Here is an 18,460-nt window from a genome sequence, read left to right as displayed (position 1 = left end):
ATAAAAGCTACAGACTAGGAAAAAATATCTACAAACCACGTATCTGCTGACAAAGGACTCAAGTCCACATAAAGAACTCTCAAAACTCAATGGTAAAACAAAAAAATACAAAACAAAATCCAATTAGAAAATGGATAAATGGATAAAATATAAACATTTCACCAAAGAGGATACACACAGAGAATGACAATTAAGCAAATTATAAGACATTCAATATCCCTAGTTATTAGAGTAATGTAAATTAAGAAAACAGTGCAATATCATTACACACCTATTAGAACGGTTAAATAAAAAGCAGTGACAATACCAAATGATGGCAAAAATGTAGAGAAAAAATCTTTCAAACACTGATGGTGCAAATATAAAATGGTACAGCCACTCTGAAAAATGTATTTGTCAGTTACTTTAAAAGTTAAACAATACTTACCATAAGATCTAGCAATAGACCTTCTGGGGATTTTTCTCAGAAAAAGGAAAACTTAACATCCACACAAATATCTGTATGTAATTGTTCACAGCTTTATTTTTAATAGCCAAAAACTGGAAACAACCAAAATGTCCTAAAATAATAAACAAACTGTGCCACATCCACACCACTGAAGTATTAGTCAGCATTAAAAAGGAAAAAAAAAAAAAGAAAAAGGAAAAAAAAAACTATCAAAACACGCAATGAGTTGAATGGATGTCAAAGGCATTATACTGAGTGAAAAAAAAGCCAATCTCAAAAGGTCACATACTGTTAATTCCATTTATATAACAATCTCATAATGACAAAGTTGTAAATATGGAGAACAAATGAGTGGTTTCTAGAAGTTAAAGAATGATGGAGAGGGAGGGAGTAGGAGTGACTATAAAAGGGTAGTACAAAGGAGATCTTATTGATGATGGAACAGTTCTGTATTTTGATGTAGTAATGGTAACACAAATGCACAGATGCAATAAAATGACACAAAACTATACACACACATTGTTATCAATATCAGTTTCCTGGCTTTTATATTGTACTGTAGTTACATGAAATGAAACCACTTGGGAAAGTGGAAGGTAAGTAATAAGCAGGACTTCTCTGTATTATCTTTGCAAATTCTTATAAATCTATAGTTATTTTAAAATAAAAAGGTTTTCTTTTAATTATACATACATACATTCAAAAAGTATGTAAAATAAAACTTAAATATTTCTCTTTTAAAATGTTTCGAGGAGCACCTGGCTGGCTCAGTTGGCTGAGCATTTGATTTCAGCTCAGGTCATGGATCTTGTGGTTCTTGAGTTCAAGCCCCACAATGGGATCCCTGCTTTCAGCCTGTCAGGGCAGAACCAGCTTCGGATCTTCCATCCCCCTCTCTCTGCCCCTCCCCATTTGTTCTCTCCCAAAAGTAAATGGACATTTTTTTTAAAAGCATTTAAAATGTTTTGGCTTACAATGCATTTTCCTTTGAATTAGTTTGTCAATTTATTACATATCTGCCTTAGTTTCATAATGCATTAATTTAGTATGTTTTAGAAACCCTAACATCAATGACCTGAAGAAAAAGAGGTATGTCCAATTTATGGTATAAATACAATTTATGTCACTCTTTTTTATAGAGGGTGACAACAATTATAAGACAAACAAGGAAAGGAAGGAGAAAGGAAGAAATAAATGACTTAAGAGACAAATCAACAAAGCTAGACCAAGAAATGACCCAGATGACAAGAACTTAAAAAAAAAAAAGCAACTGTGCATAATATAAGAATATAATGCAAAGTTAGAAAACATATGTAAATGGATATCAACAGATAGATGGAAACTACCAAAAAAAAAAAAAAAAAGGAAAATGTAAATGCTGATAATTAAAAACACACTATCAGAGCGGAAAATTCGTTTTGGGCTTATCATGACTCTACAGAATAAGGGGAAAAAAATCAGTAAACTTCAAAATAAATAAAAAGAAATTACCCAAATTAAAATACATACAAACACACAGTGACATTAAGCTTATAAATGTAATTTTATACTGTCACTCATGGTATCTATATTATATATAAAAGAATACAACCAAACAGAAACACTCTTCCACAGAAAACTGTCTCTACCTAATATATATTTATATAAATAAGGGAAATAAGTTAATGACTACAAAAAAATATTAATTTCTATGAATTATGTAACAGAATAAAAGTACATAAGAAATTTAATGAGTCATAACTAATAACAATGTTTTAAAAGTCACTGGAAATACCACTCTGCCTATAAAGAGAAGGATCTCTTGAAATTATAGTGGATTTAACATCTGAAAGTAATTCTTCTTGACACCATCAGGAAAACAGGTGCCAGCACCAAACAATCACAAGGAAAGGAAGAGTATTTCCATTCCTGCTTTATTCAAAAAATAATTCAACAACATTATTAATTACATTCATTTGACAGAGTAAATCAACTTTCTTTGACCTAGATATTCTCAGATCTAACAAAACATAACACATGCTCAAATGTTGGCTGATCTTAATAAAAGTGTATTATTTCGAAGAGCAAAGTACAACAAAGCCTAATGAAATAAATTATTTCTAATGACCATTTTAGATATTCTTCCCTGAGTCTTCATTGATCATCAAAAAAGACCACAGTGTGTCATTGAAATGAAATGATACTCAGAAGATCTGATTTTCCTTTATCATTAGAGATGATAAAGGATACTATATTTAAAATCAATAGTAAATTTTACCAACATATGTACATAAATTACTAGCATTAGTAACAAAGAAGAAAACAGTTACTTGCAACCATTAAATTTATTTTAAAATGACCTAGTCCACTTAAAACCAACTCACACTGTTGTCTAAAATGTCTTTTACCAGGACACCAAATGGGATTTGCATCCTGCCAAAAGATTAAAACTCAAATTCATATGTTACTGTACTTTGTTTTCCTCCTTTTTTTTTTAATGCTATGAAGCACTATAACTCAAACTGAACAGTAGAACAGGAGCTGAACTGATAAATTAGAACTTTACAGTAGCCATTACTATAATGATGTTGCTGCCAGCATTCTATCCTTCATCAGTTTTACTCTCTCCAGATGTTTCATATTCATTTATAATTTGAATCAGTTAAATATAGACCCATGTGTTCTTCCACAGACTTCGATGCTGACATCCACCAGAAATATTCTCAGGCCTTTAAAAATAAAAATGTCATCAATTGTATAGACCATTTAAGCCTGTATCAGATGTAAAATGGCCACACAATCTATGGCATGCCTTGAATGAGGTCCATGATGGCTCTGACTACTAGTATGTGACAGAAATGACACTGTACCATTTTCTAGGCTTAGACCTTAAGAAATTGATGGCTTTCACTTCCTGTACTTTGGAAAACTTGCTCTGGATGATTCTTCTCCACAGAAGAAATTTTACTATCCTAAGACTACTATGTTGTAAAGTAACCCAAAATAGCCATGTGGAGAGACCACATCAAGAGAAAAACACCTAATGAATCTCCCACTCTTCCAGAAATGGCAGCCTCGGTGCTAGAGGACACAACAGTACACAGCCATCAAAATCCTTCCCAAATTCCCGACCCACAAAATTGTGAGCAAAATAAAATAGTTGTTTAAGCAACTAAGTTTTGGGAGTTCTGTGCTAAACGACAGATAACAAACCAAAACTACAATTTCATTTTATGTACAAATAAACTCACTATGACAATAGGGAAGACAGCAGACTACCTGTTTATAGTATAATAATGAAACTTTTAGAGACTTTTAAATTATCAACTTAGTATCTACAGTACAAATTTCTTTGTCTTCCATTAAGTAACTCATAAATTAATCATGAAAGAAACATATATGCCCCATTACTTTTGATTCTTACTGTGTGAAGGAAAGTGTCAAGGCTACTAAGACATGACCCTATACCTATCCTCCCATGAGTTGACTATACACTAGTAAGAATCAGTTGTTTTGCTCTAAACATATTTAATCCAATTTATTTGCTAATATAATTATATGATTAAATATTTTAAAATCTATAAGAACTGGAAGTCATCATTTCCCTGAGTTAAGTTGAACATCTCATAACAATTTGATAAAGTCTAGTTGCTTTTTAAAAAAATATTTTCAAGAAGTAAGACTAAAAAATTTAGAACAGTAACCACTGGGACTATTTTTCAACTGTCTCATCATACCTAAAAGGAAAATGAAACTAGATATTGAAGATAATGGTGTAGATGTGATTTAAGAAAGGCCATGATGAATTTCAATCAGGAGACCTATGTTCATAGAAAAGATGTGGGCTTAATATCAAAACACTGGGTTATAAATATATACTATGTTTTAAGGTATATACATAACATTTTTATGACTAACCACTCTAGCCAAAAAAAAATTTTATAAGCAATATCCAATCGAGTTGGATAAAGGAGATTGTAATATAAGCTCTTTTTGTTCTTTAAATATTTATTTTTGAGAAAAAGACAGAGACAGAGTACAAGCAGGGAGGGGCAGAGAGAGAGGGAGACACAGAATCTGAAGCAGGCTCCAGGCTCTGAGCTGTCAGCACAGAGCAATACAGGGCTCAAACTCAGGAGCCTTCAAGCCCTGTGATCATGACCTGAGCCGAAGTTGGCCACTTAACCAACTGAGCCACCCAGGCACCCCTATGCTTTTTTTCTTTTTTCCCTATGTTCTTTCTAGAAAACGTTGTTGTTTTTTTTAATTAAGAAATAAGGATGAAGTTTCAGTTTTGCAAGATGAAAACAGATCTGTGGACGGATGGTGGTGATAACACAACGTGATTACACTTAATGCCACTGAATTGTATACTTTAAAATGGTGAAGACAGTAAATTTTATGTTATGTGTCAGACTAAAGCAACAGACTTAATAATAAAAAAAAAAAAAATCAAAAACATGTTGGGTGACAAGCCAGTCACCAAGAGTACATATTGTGTAATTCCATTTATATGAAGTTCAATAACAGGTAAAACTAACCTATGTAAAAGAAATCAGAAGAGTGGATCAGAGGATGGGGTAAAATGGTCTATAGAGAGAGCATAAGGTCAACGAAACAACTTTCTGGGAAAATGGAAATGTTTCCTATCTTGATTGGAGTATATAGTACACAGTTATATATATGTCAAACACAATGAATTCTACACCCCCTATCTGTACATTTCACAACATATGCAAATTCCACATTAGTTTTTTAAATGGGGAGGTGGGGAGCAGAAAAAGACTGAAGAAGTTAGTCTAGAAATTAATTCATGAGAATTATCCTCTGAAACAATATATGTAATGGTATTTTTTAGCCACCAGAATTATTAACCAGAACAGCTTATTGAAAGGTAAATTGCCAGCTGGTAACAGAGAAGGATACGCTACAATTTCTGACTCGTCAACCATAAGGGTTTTAAAGGTAAATAAAACATCACCATCTTGATTACTTAAACTAAAACAAGATATCTAGAAGGACTAAAAGACTTTTAACTTCCCAGAGACTAGCCCTGTTTTCCCATCTGCCTAATCCTCATCCCCTCCAATTCAAGCCAATCCAATTTAACTCAACTGCCCGCTACACTTATCTGTGTAAATTATGTGAGGAGCTAAGTGTAACAGAATACAAAGATGAATATATAGTAAACTCAATCCTCAAGGCATTTATAATCAAATAGATGGCACTGCACAAGAAGGTAATAACTACAAGGAAAGACTTTGTGGTACCTGCCATATTCCAATTGAAACCCTGTCCACTTTAGACCACTAATTTGAAAGGTGAATTTTTTTTTTTTTAAGGAGGCAAACAGCAATGAGTGGCTCATGCTGCACATTTATCCCCTACTCCTCCCTTTTTATTACCAGTGAGGGAAAAATCCCATAGTATCTCTGCTTCCAAGACATTTGAGAATGCAAATACAAAGGGTTTCCTGTAGTCTTTACAAGATAGAAAAGTACTGCGTGTTATACGAAGTGATGAATCACTAAACACTACACCTGAAACCAATTTTACCATATATGTTAACTAATTAGAATTTAAATAAAAACTTGAAATCAAGAAAACAAAAGAAAGTTCATGGCTACAATTCGAGTGGATGAGTAAAACTCTTCACCATATTTCTAATAAAAGATACTCAGTTTGACTCAAACCATTGACCATCAATGTTCCTGGCAATATATGAGTAATCAGATTTTAGACTTTTCTGGAGTGAATTATTCTGCTTTAAAAACCGAACCTCTAAAATTAGAATTATGAAGTGACAGAAAACATCACAATCTGAATTCTACTTACACAAAACCACACAGTTTTCTATGCCAAATTCCTAATTTACAGCTGGGAAAATCACCATTGAAGATAGCCGAGCCTAAATCAGATTCACTCAACATAAAACCAGATGTAGACCTCAAATTACATGTGACATCTCCAGCTACTCATATAAATAAGAATAATGCAAGCTGAAAGACAATAAATTCACCTAGACTCCTGTAAACCGGCCACTCTACTAGCAGCACAATATTCCTTTCCTAAAATTCTCAAATAAATTAGAAGAAAGGAAGAAAACATATATATCTTCATTGAAGTATAATTATAAATGCGAAACTACTAACTTCAATTCTTCTAGGACAATTCCTTGAAGCAAAACAAGATATTCTAGATCTTGAAATACACCTGTTATTTTAAAAATATAAAGAAAAAACCCACCAGACTTTTAGGATACCAAGTCTTACACGTCACCTCAGAACTCCTCTCCAAACAACATGTCACAAGTGGACAGAAACAAACTGTACAAGATATTTCTTTAGTTGTTTGCTTCATCAGCTATTGATTTCCCCACCATAAATTAACAAAACCAATGTAACTCAACAGGAGTCTGCCTGTAAGTATAAAATCCCTTTATATTATTTGGCTTCAAAAGTTTGTACCCTATGGAAAATCCATTTGAAATTTTACCTGGCATATACATGCTAAAATATTTTGTTTGTCATTTGAAGCCACACCAGATTCCAACCCACAGAGATAAGATTTCCAATTTATTTCTCACAACCCACTATTCAAAACCCAAACTTACAATACAGAAAGGCATTGCTAAAATTCTGTAGTAGTAATAGTAGTAGTAGTAAAGCCAATTAATTACCATAGATCTCTATTTTTAGGGAATTTCTTAAAGCTTCTAATATCCATAATATATAGCATTTCAATATCTAAATTAAGTACTTATTACTTAATTAAGTACTTAAGTACTTAGCCACTTAAGTGGCTTAGTCAGTTGAGTGTCTGACTCTTGATCCCAGGGTCATGGGATCGAGCCCCACATCAGGCTCTATGCTGAGCATGGAGCCTGCTTGAAATTCTTTCTCTCTTCCTCTGACCCTCTCCCCTGCTCTCATGAGCACTCAAGTTCTCTCTAAAATAAAGTAAATAAATTTAAAAAAAATAAAAATATACTCAAATATATGAGGCTCACCTTGGAACTCTAACGTAAGAGTTCTTTCTAGGTTAGAAATCAAACCTAACTTAGCTCAAGCACTATAAATTGAATAAATAATAACATGATTTCTTAAAAAGAACATGGTATCAAATACTACAATTATTGTACAGTTTATTAAAAGTATACATCATATTAATTTATAGAAATTAGACTCTCATGCTTCCTTATAGACACCTATTCCATGTGACTTCAAAAATTAAGCTTGTTGGGGTGCCTGGGTGGCTCAGTCAGGTAAGACACAGGTTCTTGATTTCAGCTCAGGTCACGATTTCACAGTTTCATGAGTTTGAGCCCTACATAGGACTCTACGCACTGACCACGCGAAGCCTGCTTGGGATTCTCCCTCTCTCCCTCTCTCTTCCCCTCTCCCACTCATGCTCTCTCTCTCTTAAAATAAATAAACTAAAAAAATTAAGATTGTTACAAAACATCACATAGTGCTGATATGCTACAAACTGCATCATTTCAGAAACATCAAAATCTGGTATCCAGTTTTTCCCATAATGGTAAATACCACCAATGAATCAATATTATGTCCACCCACCACTATTCAAAATGCAAACCATGCAGCTGCAACTGTCATATTGGATCAAAGTTTTTAATACTACCAAAAAACAATAGGTAAAACTATCACTCAAAATATTTGGAAGATGAAACAATGTGAGTTAAAGTTTTCTCTGTTACACAGAGACATCTGAAAACTCTCTTTGTTTTAACTTAAAAAATGCTTCCTAAAATACACTGGTCAATTTCCCTGTCTTAGAAAATAAAGTACAGAGAATCATCACATTACATGTATCCTTTACACATGAATGGCTGTTCAGGGAGTAGAATGGATATATTCGAAGAATGAACTGAGACTTTCATTTTCTCTTTCCACCTTTCACCCTCACCACTACCATGTACTGTTGAAATAATACATGTTGTTAAAGACTTATTTCAGAGAAGAATGAAGAGATATTGAAAAAAACTACAAAAGTTTAGCCTTCATAAAAAGTCAACAAAGAAATGATAGCTATCTTCAAATTATTAAAACAGAACTCTTAGATAACAAAATGAAAACCCCTTGTGCTATAAGGCACACATAGTAAGTGGCATCTCTTAATTTTGCCAACCCAACACCCTTCCCTCCAAGCTTCTCCTAGCCATAACGGTGGGCAATTTGCTCAAACTGAACTAAATAAAATAACACAACTAATAATTAGTCCTAAGGATAGGAAACTATAGCTCAATCAATCAATCTTTCCTTGGGATGTTTCCAACTACATATAGAAGGGAGAAAGTCCCTTCCCTTTCTGTTCACAAACTCTCTTTATCTACTAAGTTATGAACTCCACCACCTTATCTTACTTCCTCAGCATGCACGTTCAGTCCCACTTTAAAAATTTTGCCTAAGCTATTCCCTGGAATGCTCTTCTTCATGATATTTACAGAGCTAGTTATTTCTTTTGATTCAGATCTCAGCTTTAACATTCCCTCTGGACAAAGGCTTTCTTAAGCAGTCACTTAATCACTGTCACATCATCTTACTTTAATTCTCTACATAGCACTTATCACTTAAATATACTTCTTTTTAATACTCATTGCTGTATCTTCAATACCTTGAATAGTGCCTGGCACAGACTATATTCTCCATTCGGAATTTGTTCAATAAACAAATGAAAGCTGTAAAGGCTCAAGCCCAAAGCTAGCAACCATGGCCCTAGCCCCAGAGAGAAGCTGGTCTGAAAGAGTGAAGCAATTAAGAAGAAAAACAAAGCAAATCTCCTGAAGGCATATGAATCTTTTCAGTCATCCCAAAGACCAGCTCCAACCCTACCCATAACAGAGTCTGATTACGTAGATCAGACGTCTTTAAGATGGTGTGCACATACCACCCTGAGGAGGAGCAGGAGACAAGCAAGAGGATCCATCAGAATGTGAGAAGAAATACTCCATCTAAAATAAAATACACATATTTTATATTATCTTTGGCGAAGTACTATATTTGTGTCTGTTTTATAATGTACGTATGACTATAGTCATACACACATGCATACACACACACACAATGAGTAGATAAACACACCCATATTGGACGTATACCTGATACCTGATAGAGGTAAATAATCAAAAAAGTCTGGAGAATATCAATGCAAACTTGTTTTTCTTAGGCTGGAGTGTTTCAGGTTTATTTCATTTCTAACCAAGAGATTTCTGAAACATACTTAAAACATATTTGGTGTAGGGGCGCCTGGGTGGCTCAGTCGGTTAAGCATCCGACTTCGGCTCAGGTCATGATCTCGCGGTCCGTGGGTTCAAGCCCCGCATCAGGCTCTGTGCTGACAGCTCAGAGCCTGGAGCCTGTTTCAGATTCTGTGTCTCCCTCTCTCTCTGACCCTCCCCCGTTCATGCTCTGTCTCCCTCTTTCTCAAAAATAAATAAACGTTAAAAAAAAATAAAAATAAAAATAAAACATATTTGGTGCTCAAATATTTGCACAATGCTGAATGCGCAGACTAATGATGGCTCCAGAGAACAGACAAATGAAAGCCAAAAGCAAAGAGATTTAAAATCTACATAAAATTAAAATTCTAAAATTTAGACCCGGCTAAAAGTAATCACCACCTCTCCAATTATAAATGTGCCACTACAGGGTGGGTTCAAGTAGAAGCCTACTGACCATTAGTAAAGCATACTTAGACATGATTTCAGCACTTGCAAGGCAGTCTATGTAACAAATTTAACGGAGTGATATTAAATGCTGGCAATGTAATGATAAGTTTACTCCTTTCCCCTTGGAGGTCACAATTTAACAAAGGCAAACTTGCAAACATATATCAGTATACATTAGATATCTATACACATGGTATAGTGACAGGAATAGGAAAAGGTGATGATTAACTCTGCATGGTGGGAATATTTAAGTTGAATATTGAGATATGCAAAAGCCACTTTTTCCTGTTAGTCAAGAAAGATAAAAACACTTCTGACAAAGGAACATGTGAGAAAGGACAGGTATAAAAAGCACATAGTATGGCAAACCCAAAATACAACGAGTAATATGAAACTGTTGAATGACAAGGTGCCCATGGCAGAAGAATATCTACAAATGAAGCTGCTGGATAAGTAGGTAGGAGCCAAATTGTGAAAGGTCATTCTAAGGAGTTGGAGCCATAAAACAATAAAAATAACTATCTTGTACAGTGTACTACTTTGTATCAGACACATACCTAAACTCTTTAGATATGCTACCACTTTTAATCCTCAGAAGATGTCTATCATTATCTATCTACACTTTCTAAAAAAGAAAACTTAGGCTAGAGAAAGACCAAGTAATTTGCCTAAAATCACAGTTAAATTAGAGTCAGAGACAGAACTCACTGAAGGATTCTGAGAAGGGATGTAAGTATTCTGAATAAGTGACATGTATTTTAGAAAAAGGTCTATGAAGCCATGTGGATAAAGAGGTGGAAGTAATAGGTTAGTTTTAGGGAAATGAAAGACATAAATATAATCCAAATAAGAGCTACTAATGGGGGTTGTAAAAGGGAAAGGAAAACTAAAAGATTCCACTGGTTTCTAGCTTGAGAAAGCAGGTAGAAAAGAAAGTTTAGGTAGGACAATGAGGCATAAAATGAAAGAGATGAGGTATAAAATGATTAGTATGAGTCTAGGCAATATGGTCACATTTAAAGTTTCAAAACAAAACCAAAACCAAAAACAAAAACAAAAGCCAGCGGAATACAGTCCAATAGGGAGTTAACTAGAAAGAGCTCTTTCTAAAACAGAAGTGAGAATTGCCAAGATAAACATATTTAGAAAGCATCAATATAAATACAGTAATTAAAAAATTAGGCCAAATAAAGTAGAAAATAAATATCCACAAGTCCATATTGATATAAATGACAAAAGGAAGGAGGGAGGGAGGGAGGGAGGGAAGGAGGAAGGAAGGAAGGAAGAAGGAAGGAAGGAAGGAAGGAAGGAAGGAAGGAAGGAAGGAAGGAAAAATTTTCCATGCAGAAAAATTCCAATTAATTTATACAGATACTCTATATTCAAGAAGGAGGAACTCCCCACTCCTTAAGTATGGCCTGAACACACCGACTTCATTCCAAAGAATACATATGGAAAGGAGGGGAAAGAAGAAATGTAAAGCAGAGAAGCCTGACAAAAACCATCTCAGCCAAATGATTCAAGTCAACATTAGCAATGATTAAGTCACGTTGATAGTATGTACCCTTGATATGACATGATCAAATGACATTTTACATACATGGTCTCTTCCCAAAAACCTATAACTTCATTCCAAATGTGAGTAAAACATCAGACCAACCTCAACTGATTGAAGGGCAATCTATAAAACACCAGACCAGTACTACTCAAAACTGTCAAGGTCATCAAAAGCAAGTTAAGTTTAAAAAATCATCACACCCAAGAAGAACCTAAGTATACATAACAACTAAATGTAATATGATATCCTGCTTTATGGGAATCTGGAATAGAGAAAAGAAGGTAGATAAAAACTATGGAAATCTGAAAAAAGTCATGTACTTTAATTAGTAATTGTGTATAAACATTGGTTCATTAATTTTAACAAATGTACCATACTAATATATCAATAATAGGAAAAACTGTGAGTGGGGTATATAAGAACTCTCTGTACTGAGTTCACAATTTTTTATAAATCTAAAATTATTCTAAACAATAAAAGGGTTTTTTTTTTTAATTAGGCCAAAAACAACAACAACAACAACATAGAAAACCATTACTACTCAAGGGATAGGTCGAATAAAGTAAGTTAGTAAAAGAAATTTAAAAGAGATGATCATGAATATACAAAGACAGAATGATACCCTAGAAATAATAAGGAAGAACTGTACAAGAATAGAAACAGGCTTAATAGAGGTCAAAGAAGATAAGGAATGAACAGAAACTACTGGATTTAGGGAGTCAGTGGTTTAAAAGGAAAAGTTCAGTGGAGCTAAAAGATGAAAGGTAAACCACAATGGGTTATGATGCCTTCAGAGCCCTAATTTTGTAATTCTCTCAGTCACAAATCTCTTCAGAGATTCTTCTAGTTTCAAATCTATTGAAAGTCTCCCCTATTCCTTGAATTCACATCAATTTAGTAGCCAAAATCTCTTACTGAATCATCTTTCACAGTGTAAAATAAAGTATTAGGAGATGCATCAGATAGCATACTTTTTATCCAGAAGTAACAGAAATTCCAAAAGCAAACGAGCTTAAACAATAAAGAAATGTATAACCATTGTCAAATACAAGAGGAAGCACACAGATACAGCAGGCTCTAAGCACTACAAGTCAAAGCTTCAGGAACTCTCTGTAAACTCCCCTGGCTGAGTGCCTGTGTGGAACTTTACCAACAGGCTGGAAACAAAGTGATCGAGATATTCTGAGATTGTGATCTGCCCATCTTTGAACCTGTCACTAGCAAAGAAAGGGAATTTCCATGTTTCACTTAGACTCTCCATCCTGGATCGAGGAAAGAAGACCCCTTTTTCTGAGTCATGTGAAGAAGGGTTAGATGCCTGAAGAAAATAGGTTCAGTTAGAAAGACAGGAAAGAAATAATGCTAAATAGGCTATCAATAAATGCTAAATAGGAAGTTCTTATTTGCATGTTTTCATAGCCTTGAAAAATTTTAAAAATTACTTTAATACAATGAAGAATAGGCTTAAACAAATAAAGGCCAAACAATTTCGTTCCTCAAATAACCAAATGATAACCTCAAAGACAATACTGTTTTTATAGGACAAGAGGAAAATGTGGTATGAATTTGTAAGCTTTCATCACTCAAACTTATATCACAAAAATAAAATGTATTAGAGTATTTTAAAACCAGAATGTTATCACATTTTACACTAAATTGTTATTTTATTAGGGATAAGATAGTAAGAGATTCCAAGGGAGTGGAAAGAGCACTGGATGTGGGGTCAGGGCTCTAGGCGCTTAGACCTAATGCTTCCATTAAATTGCAGATTATCTCAGTCACGGAATCTATCTAGATTTCAGTTTCGTCCTCTGATAAATCAGAAAATTCAGAGAAGGGGTTCTTCAGGTTTTCTTTCTGTTTACTTCCTAATTATAAATAGTATTCACTTAATAACTAAAAAATTTATGTGGACTATTTAACATTGTAATTCTGAGCTAGCCAAATCCTAAAGACACCTTTCATGCCTACAAGCTGAGACACAAAAGCTTCACTTTGAAAAACTTCACTACAAAACTTCATTTTCATGAAAACCCTCACTGTGGCCAGAAATATAAATAGCATGATGTTACAACTTTCTGAAATAACTCAAGAATTTAATTCAATTTCTCTTTAAAACCAAATTCATTATTAAAAGGTTGCAGCATACCTACAGAAGCAAACCCTCACTGCTGGACAAGAGAACGGAAAATGACAAAAACTCAACCACTTTGAAATTCAATTAAAGACAAGATTTCTAACCACTAAGCCTAAATGAGGAAGAAGATGAAAAGCAAAACACAATAAGAAAGCTGGAATTCAAGTCATAAACAAAAAGGGAAATTTTTATATAGAGTATGAAAGAAGGGGTGGAAACACCCCAAAGTAAAACCAGCCTATAGGCCTAGAAGAAATTAAATCTATATATCTCATGAACTGCTCTTAAAGACTATTAATTTACACAAAATTGATAGAAATAATTTACAAAATCAGGTTGGTGACAGAAACAGGAGAGGAAACCATTACTCTGCCCTTTGGGAATTTCAAATTAATGGATTTTGGCAAACCAGACACAAATCATATGGGATGACTGGATAAAACCTTATGATTTTAGCCAAATGTATTATGACCTGGAGTTGGTTCTTCTCAAGATTATTAATAATGAAAAATACTTACATGGGATACACATGATTGCCAGGAAAAAAAAATGCTCTTCTTTGAAAGTTTTTAAAACAACAAACTACCCACAGAAACCACATGGGCACAAAATGAAACAAATCTGGTCACTGCTTTGTGGAGCATTTAAGCACTCCCCAAGTGAAAAACTCAGCTTTACGCTCTCTTTTTGGGACGAGCAGAACATCCATGAAAATACCTGACTTGAAGATACCAAAGAAACAATACAGACATACCTCTACTGGCCTGAGTTTCAAGAAAAATAATTTTCTCCAATAACCTGATGGTTTTAAGAGACTATCTACTTGTTTTAAAAAGACATATCTTTTCCTCATGGTAAGAATCTAAAAAAAGCCTAAAAACTTGTACCCAATGTTTATAGCAGCACTTTCAACAATAGCCAAATTATGGAAAGAGCCTAAATGTCCATCAACTGATGAATGGGTAAAGAAATTGTGGTTTATATACACAATGGAATACTACATGGCAATGAGAAAGAATGAAATATGGCCTTTGTAGCAATGTGGATGGAACTGGAGAGTGTTATGCTAAGTGAAATAAGTCACACAGAGAAAGACAGATACCATATGTTTTCACTCTTATGTGGACCCTGAGAAACTTAACAGAAGACCATGGGGGAGGGGAAGAAAAGGAAAAGAAAAGTTAGAGAGGGAGGGAGCCAAACCATAAGAGACTCTTAAAAACTGAGAATAAACTGAGGGTGGATGGGGGGTGGGAGGGAGGGGAAAGTGTGTGATGGGCATTGAGAAGGGCACCTGTTGGGATGAACACTGGGTGTTGTATGGAAACCAATTTGACAATAAATTTCATATAAAAAAAAAGAAAACAGCAATAAATGCAAAAGGAAAAAATAAATAAAGCCTAAAAACTCTTAAAATTAAATAAAAGAAAATGAACTCTCACTCAAAGTGCTTAACATTATAATATTAATAACCTACTGTAATTATCAATTTAAATACCAAAACTCCCTACTATCAGTAGCAGTATCATTAATACATGAGGATTACTCAATTTATCAAATTGTATAATAATACCCTAGTGAAATGGTATACCAAAGAGGTGACTTTCAAAGGAGGAAAGAATAAATATAGAGGGAGAAATCTTGTCCAGAACGCAAGCAAAAGAAAAAAGTAGATGAGTAACATAAAGTTGCACTGGAACACGAGAAGGTAGGCTGTGTACATTTAATAGGTACAGTCTCAGAAAAAGGAGGCCAAATGAAACCAGAGTCAAACACAAGCTAGCACACAACAAAGTCTAGGGTAAAATGCAAAGGCTACATAAACATTTCATTTATGTATATAAATATCATATAGATACCAGATACATTAACTAAAAATAGAAATTTTATCTTGACAGTCAGCATCACAAAAACATCTACCTATTTTAGTATTTTTTTTTTGAGACAGAGAGCATGCGAGCCAGGGAGGGGCAGAGAGGGAGGGAGACAGAGAATCCTAAGTGGACCCTGCGCTGACAGCAGAGAGCCAAGGGTGGAGCTCGAACTCACAAATCAAAACACGAGATCATGACCTGAGCCAAGCCAGATGCTTAATTGACTGAGCCACCCAGGTGCCCCAACATCCACCTATTTTAAAAAGTGAATTAAAAAAAACCTTTTTTACCATGGCCTGTATCATATTGCCCCTATAAGACAGAAAAAGAACACAATATAGACCCAACAGCATGCAGAGCTACAAGTTTACATATATCTGCACACATACCCACTATGCTTTCCATTTCCCGACACAATGACATAAAAATTGGGGATTTTTCTCCTCTACTTTGGCTCTATATAAGGTGCTGACTTTTCCCTTGGATAGGCTGGCAAAGCACAGCTTGTCAAAGCTTGCATAACCTTGAAGAACACATATAATTTCCAGAAGAAATAAAGAAAGAATGGAAAAATAGATGAGTTTCCAAAAGAAATAATTTTAAATTGTACATATCTATAGTCCTCATCCTTTAGAGATGATGTTACTGGTGGTTATTTGTTACCACATGCATGAATCCTAAAAAGCCAAAGCATTAGAGCCCTCCAAGGGCAACTGCAGCTATCTTATAAACTATAGTTTCAATACAGTGAAAAGGAGAATAATGCCAAGGAGAGAGAGCACTGGGATTGTCACCTAGTCAGAAAGAATACAGATCTGGAGAAAGATCAGATTAGACTCATTTCAGAAAATGAGCAAGAAAACCCTGCAACTATACTCTATTCTCTATTAGGGAATCTCTAATTAACCAAACAGCATAAAACTTTTAGACTAAAATTCTTCACATTATACCAAAATGAGTGTGTGTTTTCTAAATATTATAATAATCTATTATGGATACAGAAATGAGAAATGTCTGTTTCTCAACGTTTACTAAGAGTGGGAAGTCGTGTCTAAGATACAGGAAACTACCAAAAAATATAGTGCATATTCCTAGTGTGTAAATTTTACACAAAGACTTAAGGACAAGAAGACACTCTACTTTTTATAAAATACTTTATAAAATATAAAATATAAAATATAATAAAAGATAAAAAGAGTGAACATAAAAAATAAAACACATATTTCCTAACTATCACCAGCAGTTTACGCACAGACATCTTGAGTGCGACCCACTCCTACAGGATCAATTATCTTCTGTACTATAGTTACTTCAAAGGAAAAGTAAAGGTCGAAAAACAGTTTAAACTACAGTATAGAGATACCATTCTACTTCCAATCAAAATGGAGACATGGGGACCAGACTTAACTTTCAACTAACACAACTAGAAAACTGAACAAGATATATGGAACAGTGGGTTCTGGATATTCGACAACAGGCAGCATAGGATTGTAATACCTGAAAGAAAGCAAAAAAAGCAAAGCAAGCACTATAATTGCCCTGCTTACAACCTGGAGTCAGTTTACAAACTAGAAGACATAGTGGGGGAACCCAAGCAAAACTGAGCTAAGGAAACAGAGTTAAAAGTTTATAAGGCAAAAAGTTAAGTTTATAAGGCAACTAGAAATTCTAGTTGCATAGAAGTGAGAAAACTACACTGGGTAAGAATCTCAAAAAAGTCTGCTCAAGTCTTGGGATGACTAAAACCCATACACAAGTGACAGAAAACTACAGAAGGCTAGGAAAAGACAAACAAAAGTGAGTAGATGGGACAACAGCTGGAGCTCACACACAGCTGGCAACAGTTTATGTTCCTACTAGTCAGAGTGGATAAACCTTGTAATGCATAGAGATTCAGCTGAATCCTCAGGAGGGCATCTCCTTAGTAGTGGGGTTAAACTTGTCCTACAATATGCTTGTTCTGGACCCACACTAACAAATCTTTAAAATACACCTCAAAATAATCCAACTGATTTCAAATAACTGAGAACTGGAACAATATACACTATTTGAAATAATACAATAAAATTTAGCAATCAACAAGTGAAAATTCAAATTATCATAATCCAATCAAAATCCATAGCCATTCAAAAAAAAAAAAAATCAGAACGAGACTACAGGGAAGATGGCAGAGTAGGAGCATCCTGAGCTCACCTCCACCCACAGACATACTGAGGCTGAAAGTACACATAATGCAACTCATTCTGAAAATGACCTGAAGACTAGCAGAACAGCTCTTGACCACAGGGATATAAAGAAAAAGCCACATCAAGAAGGGCAGGAGGGACTGAGAAGTGGTCAGGAACAAAACCCACTGCAAGAAGATCAGGCCCCACATTGGATATCCCGAGCCCTAGGAAGCTGTACTGGGAAGACAAGTCTCATAATGTCTGGCTTTGAAAATCAGCAGGTATAACTCCAAGAGAACCAAAGAGGTATAGGAAACCAAGATCAGTCTTAGAGGGCCAGAACACTATATCACCCATCCAAGACCAAGCACAATGGCAGCAGTTTGAAGAGCACCTGGGTTATATAGGTGAAGGAGATGTACCAACTAATTTTAGGGCATGTGCCAGAGGGGCAAGGATCAACAGGAACTTTCCCCCGGAACAGAAGTACTGGTAGGAGTTATTTTTCTAGCCTTCCTTCAGCCTAGGTGGCCTGACACAGGCAAGAGCCAGTTCTAACACTCTCCATCTTCCTTGCTAAAACAGCTCACCCCACCCAAGTGTGCCCC

General features: G+C 34.7%; 1 protein-coding gene across 19 annotated transcripts in view; it reads right to left on the bottom strand.

Moving 5' to 3' along the window:
• The window catches only part of CCDC91 (coiled-coil domain containing 91), a 350,689-nt gene that overhangs the window by 290,643 nt on the left and 41,586 nt on the right, over positions 1–18,460 (bottom strand). For 6 of the 19 annotated variants that reach the window (XM_081796137.1, XM_078449962.2, XM_078449963.2 and 3 more), the window contains one exon: positions 9,335–9,398. The exons of 10 other annotated variants lie outside the window; for them this stretch is intronic. In XM_081796137.1, coding sequence (XP_081652263.1) covers positions 9,335–9,398 — 64 coding nt within the window. Of the gene's footprint in view, positions 1–9,334; positions 9,399–18,460 lie in introns of those variants that run through there. 3 more of the 19 variants (XM_081796138.1, XM_060658057.3, XM_060658060.3) reach the window with 3 other exon arrangements.

The sequence above is a fragment of the Panthera onca genome, chromosome B4, assembly GCF_046562875.1.
Source record: "Panthera onca isolate mPanOnc1 chromosome B4, mPanOnc1 haplotype 2, whole genome shotgun sequence".
NCBI lineage: Eukaryota > Metazoa > Chordata > Mammalia > Carnivora > Felidae > Panthera > Panthera onca.
This window is presented reverse-complemented; position numbering and strand designations above follow the sequence as displayed.